General features: G+C 39.9%; 1 protein-coding gene across 10 annotated transcripts in view; it reads left to right on the top strand.

The window, feature by feature from the left end:
* OSBPL2 (oxysterol binding protein like 2) overlaps positions 1-16,027 on the top strand; it is a 112,652-nt gene that overhangs the window by 48,418 nt on the left and 48,207 nt on the right. For all 10 annotated transcript variants that reach the window (XR_008306146.1, XM_053245489.1, XM_053245491.1 and 7 more), the window contains one exon: positions 1,397-1,541. Coding sequence is in view for 9 of the 10 variants with exons in the window: in XM_053245489.1 (XP_053101464.1) it covers positions 1,505-1,541 (37 nt within the window). In the remaining variant the exon portion in view is untranslated. The remainder of the gene's footprint in view (positions 1-1,396; positions 1,542-16,027) is intronic.

The following is a 16,027-nucleotide window of genomic DNA, read 5'->3' as shown; positions in this document are numbered from 1 at the left end:
CACCTAGAGTGTGAATGACAACGGCCACTACAAAGAAAGTTGGGTTGCTTACCTGTAACAGTACTTCTTCAAGTGGCCCATTGTCCATTCACATGAGCTTCCCTCCTCCCTGCTGCAGCAGTCATTTGTATAGGTATGTTGTGGTGGTTGGAGACTGAGGTACAGAGGTGGGAAGCAACACTGAAGGCATGGGGGTGGGGCTTATGTCAAAGCTTTAGCTCTGGAAGGTTCTGAGATTTGTTCTGTGCAGACACCTAGAGTATGAATGGACAATGGGCCACTAGAAGAACTACTGTTATAGGTAAGCAATCTGACTTTTTCATGGGTTTGTAATAGTTTTAACTTCTTTTATGGCTGGCTGTGACCTGCTGTCTCTTAAATGGATCTTATGGAGGCTGCTGCTGCTGAGAAATGCTGCTGTTTTACTTTCTTATTGTTTGATGTTGCAGAGCCAGCATGGTGTAGTGTTTAGAGTGCTGGACTAGGACCGGGGAGACCCGAGTTCAAATCCCCATTCAGCCATAAAACTAGCTGGGTGGCTCTGGGCCAGTCACTTCTCTCTCAGCCTAACCTACTTCACAGGGTTGTTGTGAAAGAGAAACTCAAGTATGTAGTACACCGCTCTGGGCTCCTTGGAGGAAGAGCGGGATATAAATGTAAAAATAATAATAATAGTAAGCTGCCTTGGAAATATTTTATTGAAAAAGTTTTTTTTTTTTTTAAATCTTCAACTGCAGACTGCTGAGCACCGCTGGTGTGGTTCAGTTCATGTGTAATGCCTGAGCCTGGGTCTTGCCTCCCACCCCATCCCCACTTTGGGTGCTTTTGATTACCTCCCTGACCTTTTGGTTTGATCAAAACCTAGTTTGCTGTTTATCTGAACTGGGAAAACCATAATTTGGCTTCAACCAGAATTAGAACCCAAGGAGAGAGAGCTTTCTCCATAACAAAATGGCATATTTGGAACATTGACCCTACAGATGTTCATCTTGGACCTATGTTGTTACCATTAGGCACCAGCAAAGTGCCTTTTGGTTTAAATTCTACCTAAAAGCCTAAGTTTGCTTTAGCTTGCTATGTTGCTGTTTTTAGCATGTTGATGTTTTGTTGCTTTTATATTATTTTTGGTTTTGTTTGTAAACTGCTTTGAATATTGATATGGAAAAATGGGGTATAAACTTGTACAAAGTCATTGTAAATTGAAAGAATTACGGCACTATATCATGCAACCTATTTAGAAAATAATTTCTTTCCCTCAATAGTATTGGTAAAGTGCCAGTGTACCTACGCATAGGCATTCAGGTGCTTAATACTCACTTGTAAAAAATGAGGAATTTGGTTCTTTACATTATCAAAGATAAATATAATTGAAAATTCTGCTTTTCTCCTGAAATAGATCTTTGAGGAGGATTTTGCTTTTATGAAAAAATTCCATCACATCAAGAGCAACTATGCATTAGAAGAAAATAACCTGCTGGGGCAGAAAACACTTACTACTTAAAGGATGAATAGCGAAGAGGAGTTCTATGATGCCGTCACAGGTGAGTAAGGGACTGTAAAATCTAAATACGTTGCTGACCAGTATGATGCCTCTCTGAGAACTGGAGATTGGCTGTTGCTTTCCAGTATGTGTTCATTGCATTTACATGAAGTGAAACAAATGCCTTGGCCACTGTTCCACATGACAGCTCCCAAAGAGAAGGTACCCAGTGCCATTAATGTTGCCACTCTGTTAGGCAGTGTGTCGTATCCCAAGATCTAGGTGAGCTGGGATCATATTTTAGAAGGATGCTGGCTTTTTAATAACCTTACCTCAGTAATTGTAATGAGACATGTTTTTTCTGAGTGCAGGAGATTTTATTTACCTCCACTGAAAAATTTGTTTTGTGCTTCAATAAACTGAGGGAAATAACCATACTAGTTCAGTCTGTTTGTTACTAAAGGTCCAGTCAGTTAAGCTTGCCTCTCCTTAGCATTACGACTTGTAGCGTGTTTTGTTTGCACTAGTAAAGGATACTAGTAGCTGTTGGACTTTTGTCTGTCTACAGGGGAACAGAAACGTCTTCAAATACTAGAACATTTGCTCAAATGATTCAGCTATTTTCTTAATTTTCCCTTTCTTCCAAAAGGGAGAACTGGGATGTCATGTCGGTTGCATAGCTGAGGAGGGTGGTGACTCATAAAAGCAAGAGAGCAAAGTAATTTTGAGAATGAGATTAGAGGGCTCAAGGGTATGGTGGCAGAGGTAAGGGGAATGGAAGAACTAGAAAAACAGGTGACTGGAAAAACTACCTTGGAAGAGGCATGGAACTGAGTAACTAGAAACTTACCTCATGCTATTTGGGAGGAAGAAACAGAATCCTTGCACTTTTACTGCCCCCCCACCCCCCGCCAGACCACTGGTGACTCCTCTCTTTGGGAATACTTCTGTAAATAAAAGCATACGTGTAAAAAGCTCCTCTAACTATACTGTCTGAATAAATGCCAGGACAGCAATAGTATTAAAGCATATTTATTTTATTTGTCATTAAACTGAGGGAAATAACAATAGTAGTTCAAAAAAGTCCAATCAGTGATAGTCTGACTAATGTGGAATAAGGTTGGCAACTGGTCTGGATAATTGGTTCTTGTCAGGTAGATCACCCTGAGGGCTATGTTTGTGTGTTTATATGCTGCTTTTCTATGATGGACTATGCCCAAAGCAACTTGCATTTATCAAACAATAATAAATTTCAAAATACAGTATTGCTTTAAGAAACAGTTCAACAATTCATTACAAAACAGACTCTGATAAAGCCAAGGCAACAACATTATGAACACTTCATAGCATAAATTGAACTCCTTTCTCCTCAAGGGAGGCAGTGGTGACAGCAAAGGGAAAATACTGGGGTAGTGACATCGCAATTAAGTCCCAGCCTTCCCTATGTTCTGGCTGTTAGTGCTGTTCTTTCTTTCTACATACCAAGAAGTAACAGCTTCCTGGTTTGAATAAAATATCAGTGGGTCATTTTCTTATAAACTCTAACTAGAATACAAACCTTAAAAATGCACCATGAGAGCTGCAGGTGGACTCTGATTACCTCTGGCAGATACCTACTGCACCTTGTGAGCCATAAACGAGCACTGCTACTGGTTTCTGCTGCTTCCCCAGAATATTTCCCTCTAACTGTTCTTCAAGGGCCATTTTCTGAGGGGCTATTTGCATCGGGTCTCCTGCAGCAGTGAAAACATCTGGACTAGGGTAAGAATTGTTGCCATCTCATTCTCCGTGCCCTCAATCCTTCAGAGGAGAAAAGAGAAAGCAGCCAGGGGGTGCTCTAACATCTGCAGACCATGGGAGGAGAAGCCCTGCCTCCTGCAACTGTCATTAGCTGCCAGATGCTTTCTGAGGATTCAAATCACAACCCAATAGATCCAATAAATGAAAAAAAGCATGGAAAATGAAATATATATATATTTATTTATCTATCGTATTTCTATACCGCCTGATATGTACATCTCTAGACAGTGTACAAAATTGTAAAATATTTAAAGGTTACAAATTAAAATACATCACAATTAAAAACAATAGAATAAAATAGATATTAAAACAAGTTTTAAAATTCATTCTAATTAAAAGCCTGTGAAAACAGGAGAGTCTTGAGGTTCTTCCTGAAAACTAACAGAGAAGGAGATGCTCATATTTCAGTAGGGAGCATATTCCAAAGCCCTCGGGCAGCCACAGAGAAAGCCCAGCATGGGTCGCCACCAAACAAGCCAGTGGCATCCATAACCAGACCTCTCCAGAAGATCGTAACAGGCGGCAGGTTTTATGACAAAGGAGGTGCTTTCTTAAATCATCTGGACCTAAGCTGTCAAGGGCTTTATAGGTAATAACCAGCACTTTGTATTTTTTTTCCCTTTTTTAACAGTATTTTTTATTATTTTATCCATAATATAAACAGAAAAACATAAGAAATAGGAATAACAAAAGAAAAGCGGGGAGGGCCAAGCCATGATCAAATGATACAATTACAAGGATTCTTATAACAATCTATTTACTTCCACCTGAGTTCTTTACACCATCATCTCTCTCTCCCCTTCTCCAGTCTGAAAGATAAATGACTGCAAATTTAAAAACATTAACAGTAAGGTCAATAATTAGCGTACCTGTTATCTACACAGAGCATTCAGCATTAAATTTCTCTACAAAAAGAAACCAAATCTCGGGTGAGAAACCAAACCTCTTGATTTAATTAATTTAATAAATATTTCATAAATGGTTCCCATGTATGAGAAAAAGACTCTTCAGATTTGTTCTTAATATATGCAGTAATTTTGGCCATTGATGCATAATCCCAAAGTTTAAGATACCAATCGTCTAGAGACCGAATCAGATTTGTTTTCCAGCAAGAAGCATAGAGGATTCTTGCCGCAGTTATCTTATATAAAGAAAGTTCAGTGTATCTTGCCGAAATATATGGTTTAGTGATATTTAACATAAAAATCTCCGGGGTGTGGGGGCGGGGGAGGAAAATCTATATGCAAGATTTGCTGCATCTTCAAATGTATTGTTTTCTAAAAATTTTGAGCTTTTTTTACATGTAGACCGTTAGTCATGTCTGATTCTTCCATATTTGTAACCCATCCATATGGGGCTTTGATCCACGCTGCAATCCATGTTAAACAACTGGCATGGTAATACAGTTTCAAGTTTGGGGTGGCTAATCTTCCACATTCTTTTGCGCCTTGCATAACCTTAAATTTCACTCTGGGCTTTTTATTCACCCAAATAAAAGAGTTCACCTGTATTTTCCATTCATTTAAAGTCTTCTCTTCAATTCTTATTGGTAACATTTGAAATAAAAAAATTAATCCTAGGCAAGGCATTCATCTTAATCACTGAAATTCTGCCTAGCCATGAAAAATTTCATTTTTGCCATCTATTCAGATCAGCCAGTATTTTCTTCCATACCAGTAAATAATTATTTTTGAATACGTCTTTGATTGTTGCCATTACATTAGTACCCAAATATTTTATTGTTTTAATACTGGACTGAAATCCTGTTCTTTCTTCCAATTCTTTCCATTCCTCATCTTTAATATTCCATGTTACCATCTACATCTTACTATTGTTCAGTTTGTATCCAGAAACCTTCCCATATTGTTGGATTTTCTCCATTACAAAGTCCAGCAAAATCTTTGGATTGGTAATTGTTAAAGCTATATGCGGATGATGTAGTATTATCTTCTTGCCTGCCCACTTGTGCCTCAAGTTTACATGTCTGCCATCTTGAATCAGGGTGGATGACGTCATCACAAACTCTGCCATTGAGGTGTCCCTGTGTGCCCACTACAGCTTTACCCTATTTGGTTCAAATGGGTTAGGCAGTCCACAAACTAGCCTGCTTGCGCCCCAGATATTCACATGGCCACCATTTTGAATTGGAGTGGATGACATCATCACACACTATGCCATTAGGGCATCCCTATGTGTCCCTACAGCTGTACCAGATTTGGTTCAAATGGGTTAAGCGATTCACAAGTTAGCCCACTTGAACCTCAAAAGTTTTATGCATCCGCCAACTTGGATCGGGGTGGATGAGATCACAAACTATACCGTTGAGGTGTCCCTATGTGTCGTAGGTACACATAGACTGTACCCAATTTGGTTCATATTGTTCCAGGCATTGTGAAGTTGGTAGGAGGGAACACACATGGATGGGCACATACACAGAATGCCAGGTGATCTCATAATAAGCCTTTCTAGTTGGCTAAAAAAAGGCAGTCTTCCTGCTGGCTACAGAATCTCAACCAATCTAGGATCATGTTGCCTTGATGATCTCACTTTGTCTATTAAATTTAGCTATATGGCAAGGGCATTAAGGGCAATCAAAGCCCTCACTGTTAACGGAAGAGAGATAAAGAAATGTAGCTGCCCTCTGCCAAGGTGACCAGGCCAGTGCTCCCTGTTTTGTCATGATGTACAGGCTGGCAATGAGACACCAGTGCAGCATGGGTGAGGAACTGTGTGGGTTGGTGGGTTCACAGTACTGCTGTTGCTTTTAATTTGGTATTGCCTACTGTGTGTGCTTGCTTGTACAGCTCTGCAACAGTGACTCTGTAAAGACTGCTTATGAAAGAAGAATTGCAAAAGGGTATGTGTGTTTTTTAAATGCATTGTTGCTCTGGTCTTCAGGTCAAGCAACTAATAAAGTTGACTGATGGGGAATGAATCTGTGTACCATCGGCATACATGGCATTTTATATAGTTAGCAAAAGACAGGTTCCTGTCTTGAGGAACTTAATCTAATTACCAATGTAAATGGGGAGGAAGACAAGGGAAGGAGGGAGAAGTAGAGGCAACAAGGGATGGATGTGAGCAAATGCAGTTACACATACTTAAGCTTTGTTTCATTAGGGTCTGAGTGTTAAGTGAGTTGTGCCTTCTCAACACTCCCTCTACATCAAATGCCCAAACTGAACAATTCAGTTAAAAGAATAATTTGCCCTACAGACCCTTCACTTTTACTCTGCGTGGGTAAAATTACCATGTCGCCCAACTCAGAGGACAACACATGTTGATTCACATGAGCTCAGTTTATTTCTCTAAAAGGACTGATTGATTGATTGATTATGTGCTGTCAAGTCGGTGTCGACTCTTAGCGACCACATAGATAGATTCTCTCCAGGATGATCTGTCTTCAACTTGGCCTTTAAGGTCTCTCAGTGGTGCATTCGTTGCTGTCGTAATTGAGTCCATCCACCTTGCTGCTGGTTATCCTCTTCTCTTTCCTTTAACTTTTCCCAGCATTATGGACTTCTCAAGGGAGCTGGGTCTTCGCATAATGTGTCCAAAGTATGATAGTTTGAGCCTGGTCGTTTGTGCCTTGAGTGAAAATTCTGGATTGATTTGTTCTATGATCCATTGGTTTGTTTTCCTGGCTGTCCATGGTATCCTCCTCCAGCACCAAAGTTCAAAAGTGTCAATGATTTTTCTATCTTGCTTCTTCAAAGTACAGCTTTTGCATCCATAGAGTGTCCCAAACCATCCAAATGGTTTTGCAGGAAAAACCATTGTCTGAACGATTCTGATATTTGTAGGTGTTGACACATCATGGCATATAAATATCCTTTCCAAGGACATCATTGCAACCCTACTAAGTGCTAGTCTGCAGTGTATTTCTTGATTGCTGGATCCTCTACTATTGATGGTCAATCCTAAAAGCAAAGCTATCCACAACTTCAGTGTCATTTCTGAGGATGATTGCTGTACCCATTGTCATTAGTTTAGTCTTCTTAACATTTAATTGTAGTCCCATTTTTTCACTGTGCTCCTTGACTTTTATTACTAGAGCTTGCAGATCATCCGCATTCTCAGCCATCAGAGTGGTGTCAACAGCGTAGCGCAGGTTATTGATGTTTCTGCCTCCAACTTTAAAACCACGCTCATCTTCTTCCAATCCAGCTTCTCTCAGTATATGTTCAGCATATAAATTGAATAAAGAAGAAGAAAGTATACAGCCTTGTCTTACTCCTTTGCCAATCTGGAACCAGTCTGTTTCACCATGTTCCACTGTCTGGACTGTGACTTCCTGCCCTTTGTATAGGTTTCTCATGAAAACAGTGAGATGTTCTGGGACGCCTATTTTCCTAAGGATATTCCACAACTTGGCATGGTCGACGCAATCGAAGGCTTTTCTGTAGTCAATAAAGCACATATTGACTTCTTTTAGGTATTCTTTTTGGTATTCTTTCTCAATTATCCAGCGTGTATCAGCAATGATGTCTCTTGTTCCTCAGCCTTTTCTGAAACCAGCTTGAACATCTGGCATTTCCCTTTCCACGTAGGACTCTAATCTGCACTGGATGATCCTGAGCATTATTTTGCTAGCATGTGAAATTAAGGATATTGTACGATGGTTTGTGCAATCTGTTAGGTCTCCTTTCTTTGGTATGGGTATATAGACTGACCTCTTCCAATCTGTTGGCCTCTGTGGTGTTCTCCAAATTTGCTGGCATAGAGCCTTGACTGATTCTTCTGTTGCCTACCATATTTCTGTAGCTATTCCATCAATTCCTTCAGCCTTCCGACTTGGTAATGACCAGAGTGCTGATCTGACTTCATCTTCCCATACTAGAGGTTCTTGCAAGTAGGGAATATCTTCTAGAGCATCTTTGATGTTGATGTCCCTGCTATACAGATTTTCAGTATACTCCTGCCATCTCTGTTTGATCTTCTCTGAACCAGTTACTATCTGTCCTTTAGCATCCCTTAACATACCAATTTGATGTTGGAACCTCCCTCTGAGTTCAGAGATCTTTTGGATAACTTTCCTTGTTTTTCCATGTCTATTTCCATCCTCTAGGAGGTCTTTACAGATGTCGTTATAGTACTCCTCCTTGTCTTTTCTAACAGCTTTCTGAAATTCCCTATTAAGTTCCTTCCTGAGGTCTTTATCATTCTTGACTAAAAGGAGTAGTGAATTTAAAATTAAAAACAAAACAAAACTTAAAACTATCAAAATCAGCCGTGTATGGATGAATGTTGTCTAAAGCTATAAGAAATGACACTAATAATGGCAACTAATAGAATCTGTCTGCAAATGATGCATCACTAGATGGGGAGCAATTAAGATAGAACATACCAAAGTAAGAATGTCCTAAAAATGATTGAGTCTTATTTGTGTACATGACTTTAATGTAATATATAAGCAATCAAATGTACAGTATACCACTTGCACAAAGAAAAAAATTAGATGCTTACTTCTTCTTCACTACAGAAATATATGAAGAAACCTTTTAGTTAGATTCCTGCTTCTCTCTTTTTTTAAAATAACTTTTTATTCAATTTTTCACAACATAAGATACACATACACACACAAAAAGAAAAAAAGAGAAAAAAGGGGAAAAAAACCACAAACAAAACAAACAAACAAACAAAAAGAGGACTTCCATCTCATCATTAGAACAAGTATCAGTTACAATACCCAAGTCTTGCCTGTAATTTAATCATTCCCCTCCCCCCGATAAATCGTACGAAAGTCAGCTCTAGGGAATTTTAAAAACATTTTTGTTACCACTCAAAAGCCTGATAGAAATCCATTTTATAATATGTTTTTAGGTAAATAAGAGGGTCCCACTCCCTTTTAAATACTTCAAATTTATTTCTTGATAATGCTGTTAGAGTTTGCAGAAATGGCAAAGCTAACACTTAGATTCCTGCTTCTCTTGGCTAGCAAGAATGGGAAGGCTTTTGTGTTTGATCAATGATCAGTAAAAATGATTCAGGTATTTGGTTTATTTATCAATGAGATTGCAATAGATAATATCTACAGCATCCTCTTTACATACAGGTGAAACTCGAAAAATTAGAATATCGTGCAAAAGTTCATTCATTTCAGTAATGCAAATTAAAAGGTGAAACTGATATATGAGACAGACGCATTACATGCAAAGCGAGATAAGTCAAGCCTTAATTTGTTATAATTGTGATGATCATGGCGTACAGCTCATGAGAACCCCAAATCCACAATCCCAGAAAATTAGAATATTGTGAAAAGGTTCAACAGTCTAGGCTCCAGGTGTCCCACTCCAATCAGCTAATCAATCCATAACACCTGCAAAGGGTTCCTGAGCCTTTAAATGGTCTCTCAGTCTGGTTCATTAGGAATCACAATCATGGGAAAGACTGCTGACTTGACAGTTGTGTAGAAAACCATCATTGACACCCTCCATAAGGAGGAAAAGCCTCAAAAGGTAATTGCAAAAGAAGTTGGATGTTCCCAAAGTGCTGTATCAAAGCACATTAATAGAAAGTTATGTGGAAGGGAAAAGTGTGGAAGAAAAAGGTGCACAAGCAGCAGGGATGACCGCAGCCTGGAGAGGATTGTCAGGAAAAGGCCATTCAAAAGTGTTGGGGACTTTCACAAGGAGTGGACTGAGGCTGGAGTTCGTGCATCAAGAGCCACCACACACAGACGGATCCTGGACATGGGCTTCAAATGTCGTATTCCTCTTGTCAAGCCGCTCCTGAACAACAAACAACGTCAGAAGCGTCTTACCTGGGCTCAAGAAAAAAGAACTGGTCTGTTGCTCAGTGGTCCAAAGTCCTCTTTTCTGATGAGAGCAACTTTTGCATCTCATTTGGAAACCAAGGACCCAGAGTCTGGAGAAAGAACTGTGGGATGTCCCACACAACCAGGATTCAGTCCTGGCTCCAATTGATGTCTGAGTCATTGTTTCACTACTTTATTATAATGCCTTACGAAATTAACCTAACAATTTTGGTGTTTCTCTACAACACCAAATTGTAACATTGTTCCTTACAATTGGCTTACAATTATGGCTTGTTTAAAGCTAAACTCCTTAAGCAAAACCTCTAACATACAACAGCTCCCAAAGTTGTATAATACTCAGCTGGAATGGTAGGTGGTATTCCAAGTTGTGGATGCACCACTGATTTATATTATTTCCTTAGCTTAGTTTCATTAGAGGAGTTAAAATTTAAAACTACTGTGTATCAGCCATTTTCCAACAGATTTGCACCTAATTTGGAGGGGTGGTGTCTCTTGTCCCCCAGTTGATGCATGCAAAATTTCATGGGGATTGGTTAGGCACTTTTGTATTTATAAGCAATAGAATATTCAGGAGGAATGTTGAAACAACTCATCTTAACGATATAACTACTGCTACTTAGATGTTCATTTTTTCTAATTAGCAATAATGTTTTATTCAGCTTTATGAAGTGCAATGAATTAATTAATAATCAAACCCTTGAATGTTTTTTTAAAAAAATGCAAGAATGGATAGAGGTTTTGTCCTATGTGGCTCACATACCTGGAGGGAATTGATCCTGACCTCTCATCTACCTGGTATGCCTGTCCCATATCTGAAGTCTCCTGGCATCCGTACAGGGGTTTGATGGTAAAATCTGGCTTATGTGTGTACTGATCATGTGGCTGATTTCTTGTATATGAGTTTGGTAACTGACCATGTGATTTTGAGCTATGTGTAGACCCACACCTTCCTCCACTCTGTTGGCATAACATATATGTATGCCTGGAACTGATCCCTTTCCCTGTGGAGGCTCATTTTTATGATCTGAACGTCCTTGGAAATATCTGTAAGGGAATGGCACACTTTGTTTACCTAACATACCGAGGAAACATCCTTTCTTGGAGAATTGCATCTCTCTATCTCTAGTTACCAGTTGGGTGGAGTAGAAGAAGGCAAGGGAGGCACCCAGTGTTGAGTAAATCTTATGCTTGAGTTTCTAGGTGGAGATTAGTTTCTTCCTGTTCAGGCTGTTGACCTGAGAAGGTAAATCCCTTTGAAATCTTTGCCTAATGATTGACACACTCAATATTTCAGACAAAGTCAGTCTCTCTCTCTCTCTCTCTCTCTCTCTCTCTCTCTCTCTCTCTCTCTCTCTTTCTTTCTCTCTCTCTCATATATCATGTAAAGAGGCTCTTCTATGCATTCCACCACTTTCTGAAGCATGGTTGTCTGTAACACATGGAGTCTGCTCAGTGGTGGCCGGAGCTCTTTGGAATTTCCTGTCTCCTAATCTTAGAATTACTTCCCCTCAAATTATTAAACATAATTTGAAATTCTCTATTCCAACTAGACTTCTCCTCTTATACAGATACTTGTGTTTAATACTGTGATTTCATCCCTGTGCTGTAGTAAGTGGCTTTGTATGCTCTCGCTCTTTTATTGTATTGTGGGTTTAATTTTTGTAAGCTGCCATGAATGCACTTATGAAGAATGGTGGCACATAAATCTAATAATAATTATCTTTATTTGTTAGCCACCTCATAACAAATTGTTTTAAATAAATCTTTTAAATTTTTTCAAGTCTGTGTCTCTCTTTGAGTACATGACACTGATGAGGCAACCACGTTGCCTTCTTCCATTCTCCACTTGCAGTTTCAACTGCATTTTTCTTTGCTTAGAGAGGTTTGCTGTATCCCTCAAGCATGATAATCAGAATCATAATTATTAAAGCCAAATGAAAGTGAAGGCTTTTCACTAGCCATTATGGAAGATCTGTGTGAATACACAGCCTCTATTGATAAAATCTTATACAGGCTATTTGGAATTTGTAGATGAGGCACACAATACAGAGTGGTTCTGCCGCCCTGAGCAGTAGTGACCAGAGTAGTTGGGTATAAATAAAAATTTCTAGGGGCAACTATGAAAGACTGTGTGCCTTCATTCCCCCCCCCCCCCCAGCATTTCCCCTTTGATTTTTAAACTTTATAAATGCCTCTGTTCACACCTTCCCAGCTAGCTTAACTGCACTATCTTACCTAAATCCACACTGTGCTTTAAGCAATTGATATAAACATTGTTACGAGCTGAGTTTATTCTTCTCGCTCCCAGAAGCCTCCCTGGTTGCAACTGCATGCTTGGAGATTGCACTTTATCTATGCTCAGGAGCTGCACTGCAATGTGAGCTCCTAGCTATGTTATACATGGGGACAAGTCACTTATTTGGCAGTAGACTGGTCAACCCTAGGTTTTACTACAAGCTTCACAAAAAGGGGATTAGCTTCACACTCTCTATGAGGGGTGCCCAGCTAAGCAGACTCCCATGACTAGCTACTGCAAGTGTCTGGCATTCAAGGTCATTTCAGCCTTGGAATGAAATCTAAACTCCCCTCTTCCTCTTGCAAGAGAGATAACACTTGTTGTTAACAAAGCACTCAAGCCAGGAAGGAAAGGAAGATAAAACGGGATGAATCGTTGATGTAACTTTGAAAAGATGCCCATTGAAACCCTTGATAAAATTATTGGGAAGCTCTTCCCAGCGCAGGATATTCTTTAAATGCACCTGCACACTTCAGTTGTCTTCACAATCAGCCTTGAATGCCATAGGTGCAAGGAGGACTAAGACACAATGCATTCCAAAAAAGGTTGTCTGGGCTCCCGTATTCAGCGGAGCAGGACAAAAGAAATGTGCCCTCAAGGCATGTTTTGGGATATAAGTATCCCTAACTCCATGACCCAGGGTGCTTTCTCGTGTATTATTATACCTGGGACTCCCACTGCGAAACATCTCAGTATTCCCTTGTGCCTCTCACTCTGGACTCCAGCAGACTGCAAAAAGAAACTCCACCTTGGTGTTCCCCTCTTCAGGACAGGTGATATAGCCCCTTGCTTGGCTTCTTCAGGGCTCAAACTATCCCTTTCTCTTGTTCCTGAAATCTTGCCCCTCTACAGTGTTTGCTCTAAGAGGAATTCCCAGATGTTGTTGACTACAACTCCCAGAATCCCCAAGCAAAAGCCATTGTAGTTGGGGATTCTGGGAGTTGTAGTCAACAACATCTGGAAATCCCTCTTAGAGGGAACACTGCCACTCTATCTTAAGTACCTCTCTAGCCCACCTGGGAATTTACACATAATTTTGAACTTAAGCTAAATGTGCCTTGCAATAGTCTGTTCCTTAGCACATTTGTAATGCCTTTAAACTAGGGCCACATAGTAATTTAGTCTGATTTTAGTTTTAATAAATTCCTTTTTGATTTAATTAAAACCTCTCTCTCAAGCCGATTTTCTTGCGTTCATATGTTTGCACAAATTAAGGCTTATTGGAACTCTCTCCCCTTTTGAGCTAAATTCCCCACATTCGCCCAAACAGGGGGTACAGGCCAATCACCCTCGAGGCAGTTTCATTAACAACTGTTTTTCTAAGTTGGTCCATGTATCAGAGAGCAAACTGTGGACTTCAAACTGAAACTCAAACATTAGATTTATAGTTTCTTACCAGTGTTCCCTCTAACTGGGATTCCCAGATGTTGTTCACTACAGCTCTCAGCATCCACAGATGCAATGGCCTTTGGCTGGGGATTTTGGGAGTTGTAGTCAACAACACCTGGGAATCCCTGTTAGAGGGAACAGTGCATCTTACCATAAATTACTATAAATAAAATTAAAACATCATAAGCTAAAAGCCTGATAAAACAGGTTTGTTTTCAAAAGTTGTTTTAAAAACAGAGATCCCAATTGAAGACTACATTTAGTCACTTATTTTCAACTATTGGCTTAAATTAATCTACAACCCTTCTGGTCTGGCTGCCCTCGCCTTAATGGATAGCTTTCCCTCTAGATGGAAAAATGCGGTAGAGAAGAAACTTCAGTGTTATGGCCTTCCGCTTTCAGACCTGGCTTGTATAGGTCTACTTAAGGCCAAAGAATCAATTTGTCATTGCCGTTGGGATATTGCCGTTGGGATATTGCCGTTGGGATATTGCCGTTGGGATATTGCCGTTGGGATATTGCCGTTGGGATATTGCCGTTGGGATATTGCCGTTGGGATATTGCCGTTGGGATATTGCCGTTGGGATATTGACAGAGTGTGAATGACATAGTATGTGGTTGTAGGAAATCCTAGACAAACCTTATCCCCAGCTAAATACTTATACAAACTTACTTTTCCTATGTTCCTCCTACTTTGGCCCGTTTAAATGTGTTACCTTCTTTTGGAGGGTAGATCTTGCCATACGCTGTATTCCCAATGGCTCTGCCCCTGCCGCTCAGGCATGATCAAGTCAGTGGAGCATGTATTACTCTATTGTGTATTTTACAGAGATATACATTCTCTTCTTATTGGACCGATTTTGTTACACTATCCAGGCAGGCTGGATGACTTTTATTTAAATTTTCTTCTGTCTGACTCTGATGCCGAGACTACCTATTGTGTGGCCAAATTTTGTGCCACTGCTTGCAACGTCAGGAAACAAATGGTTAACCCTTCTGTTCTGTAAGATACATGTGGTGTTCTGGTGGTAGGTTGATAGTTTAGTATTATTCATTATTATTTAGTATATGAGTATTTTAAGTTATGTTGCCTGTAACTGTTGATTATTGTAACTGCTGGCTGGTCGTGGACCGTAATAAATGAATGAGGATGTCAACTAGAGATGGGGAGAATCTGATTTCATTTGGGTGTGTGTTCCAAAGCTTCGGGGCATCATCTGTTACAGGTGAGCAACCTGTTTTTTTGGGTTGCCACCAAACAAGCTGGTGGCAACTGCAACCGGACTTCCCCGATGATCTTAATAGGTGGTGGAGTTTATGAAGAAGGCAGTGCTCTCTTAAATATCCTGGGCCCAAGCCATTTCAGGGCTTTATAGGTAATAATGATTTTGCCTGGAAATGAATTGGCAGCCAGTGTCATTCTTTTTAAAATAGGAGCAGTGGTGACCCTGGAGACCAAGCAAGGCTGCCAATTAGTATTTGGCACCTTAGTGCCAATAAATGGCTGAGAGTGGAGTCTGGAACATCCAAATAGGAAGGAGAGGCTGAATAAACTGTTTGCCCCACAGAAATTAACGTTAATGAGCTCACAATAACAGTCTCTTGTGCTTATTTGAAAATGTGTATAGCGAACTACAGTTTTTGTCTCAGAGCAAGCTCAAGTGACGGAAAGAAATGCTGAATCAGCCCTGCTGAGCTTTCTGCTCCTAAAACTCTTTTGTATTTCTGATAGGTTCAAAAATGGCTGCCACCATCACCCATCTCTGTTACAGAGCTTGAACCTCCCTGGGCTTGGGGTTGAATTCCTAGGGAAAACTCTCTTAATTTTGCTATTGGAAAAGTACAAAAATCTTCCACGTACAAGCCTACATGTGGTGAGAAAACTAACTATTGATCACCTGAGATGTGTTTGCACCAGAGAAATCCCCCTTTTAGCTCCCTCTTTCCTGACTTAAAAGCCCACTCTGAAAGGCTTGTAAAAGAAATGAACAAAAAGAAAAACAGCAATTCAAGTACCACAGACTGCTTCTGTCTGAGGCTTTCTCATCTTTTAGTTCCAGGTAAAAACTCAGTAGGTTACAGGAATGCTTAAAAAAGCACCCCAGATGATGTTGGGGCGGCACAAAAAATCTTGGTTATCCAGTTGCAATTTATGTAGGATAATACAGAAGTACCTTTAAATGCTTACAGAGTCTTTTGCAATGCTCTGGTTGGATGGGCGAAGGCTAGTGTTTCTTAGTTTAGTTATGTTACAGGTGAACAATAATAGACCAGTATTGGGAAT

Source organism: Hemicordylus capensis, chromosome 4 (assembly GCF_027244095.1).
Source record: "Hemicordylus capensis ecotype Gifberg chromosome 4, rHemCap1.1.pri, whole genome shotgun sequence".
NCBI lineage: Eukaryota > Metazoa > Chordata > Lepidosauria > Squamata > Cordylidae > Hemicordylus > Hemicordylus capensis.
Note: the sequence above shows the minus strand (reverse complement) of the source record. Positions and strands in the feature narration are given on the sequence as shown.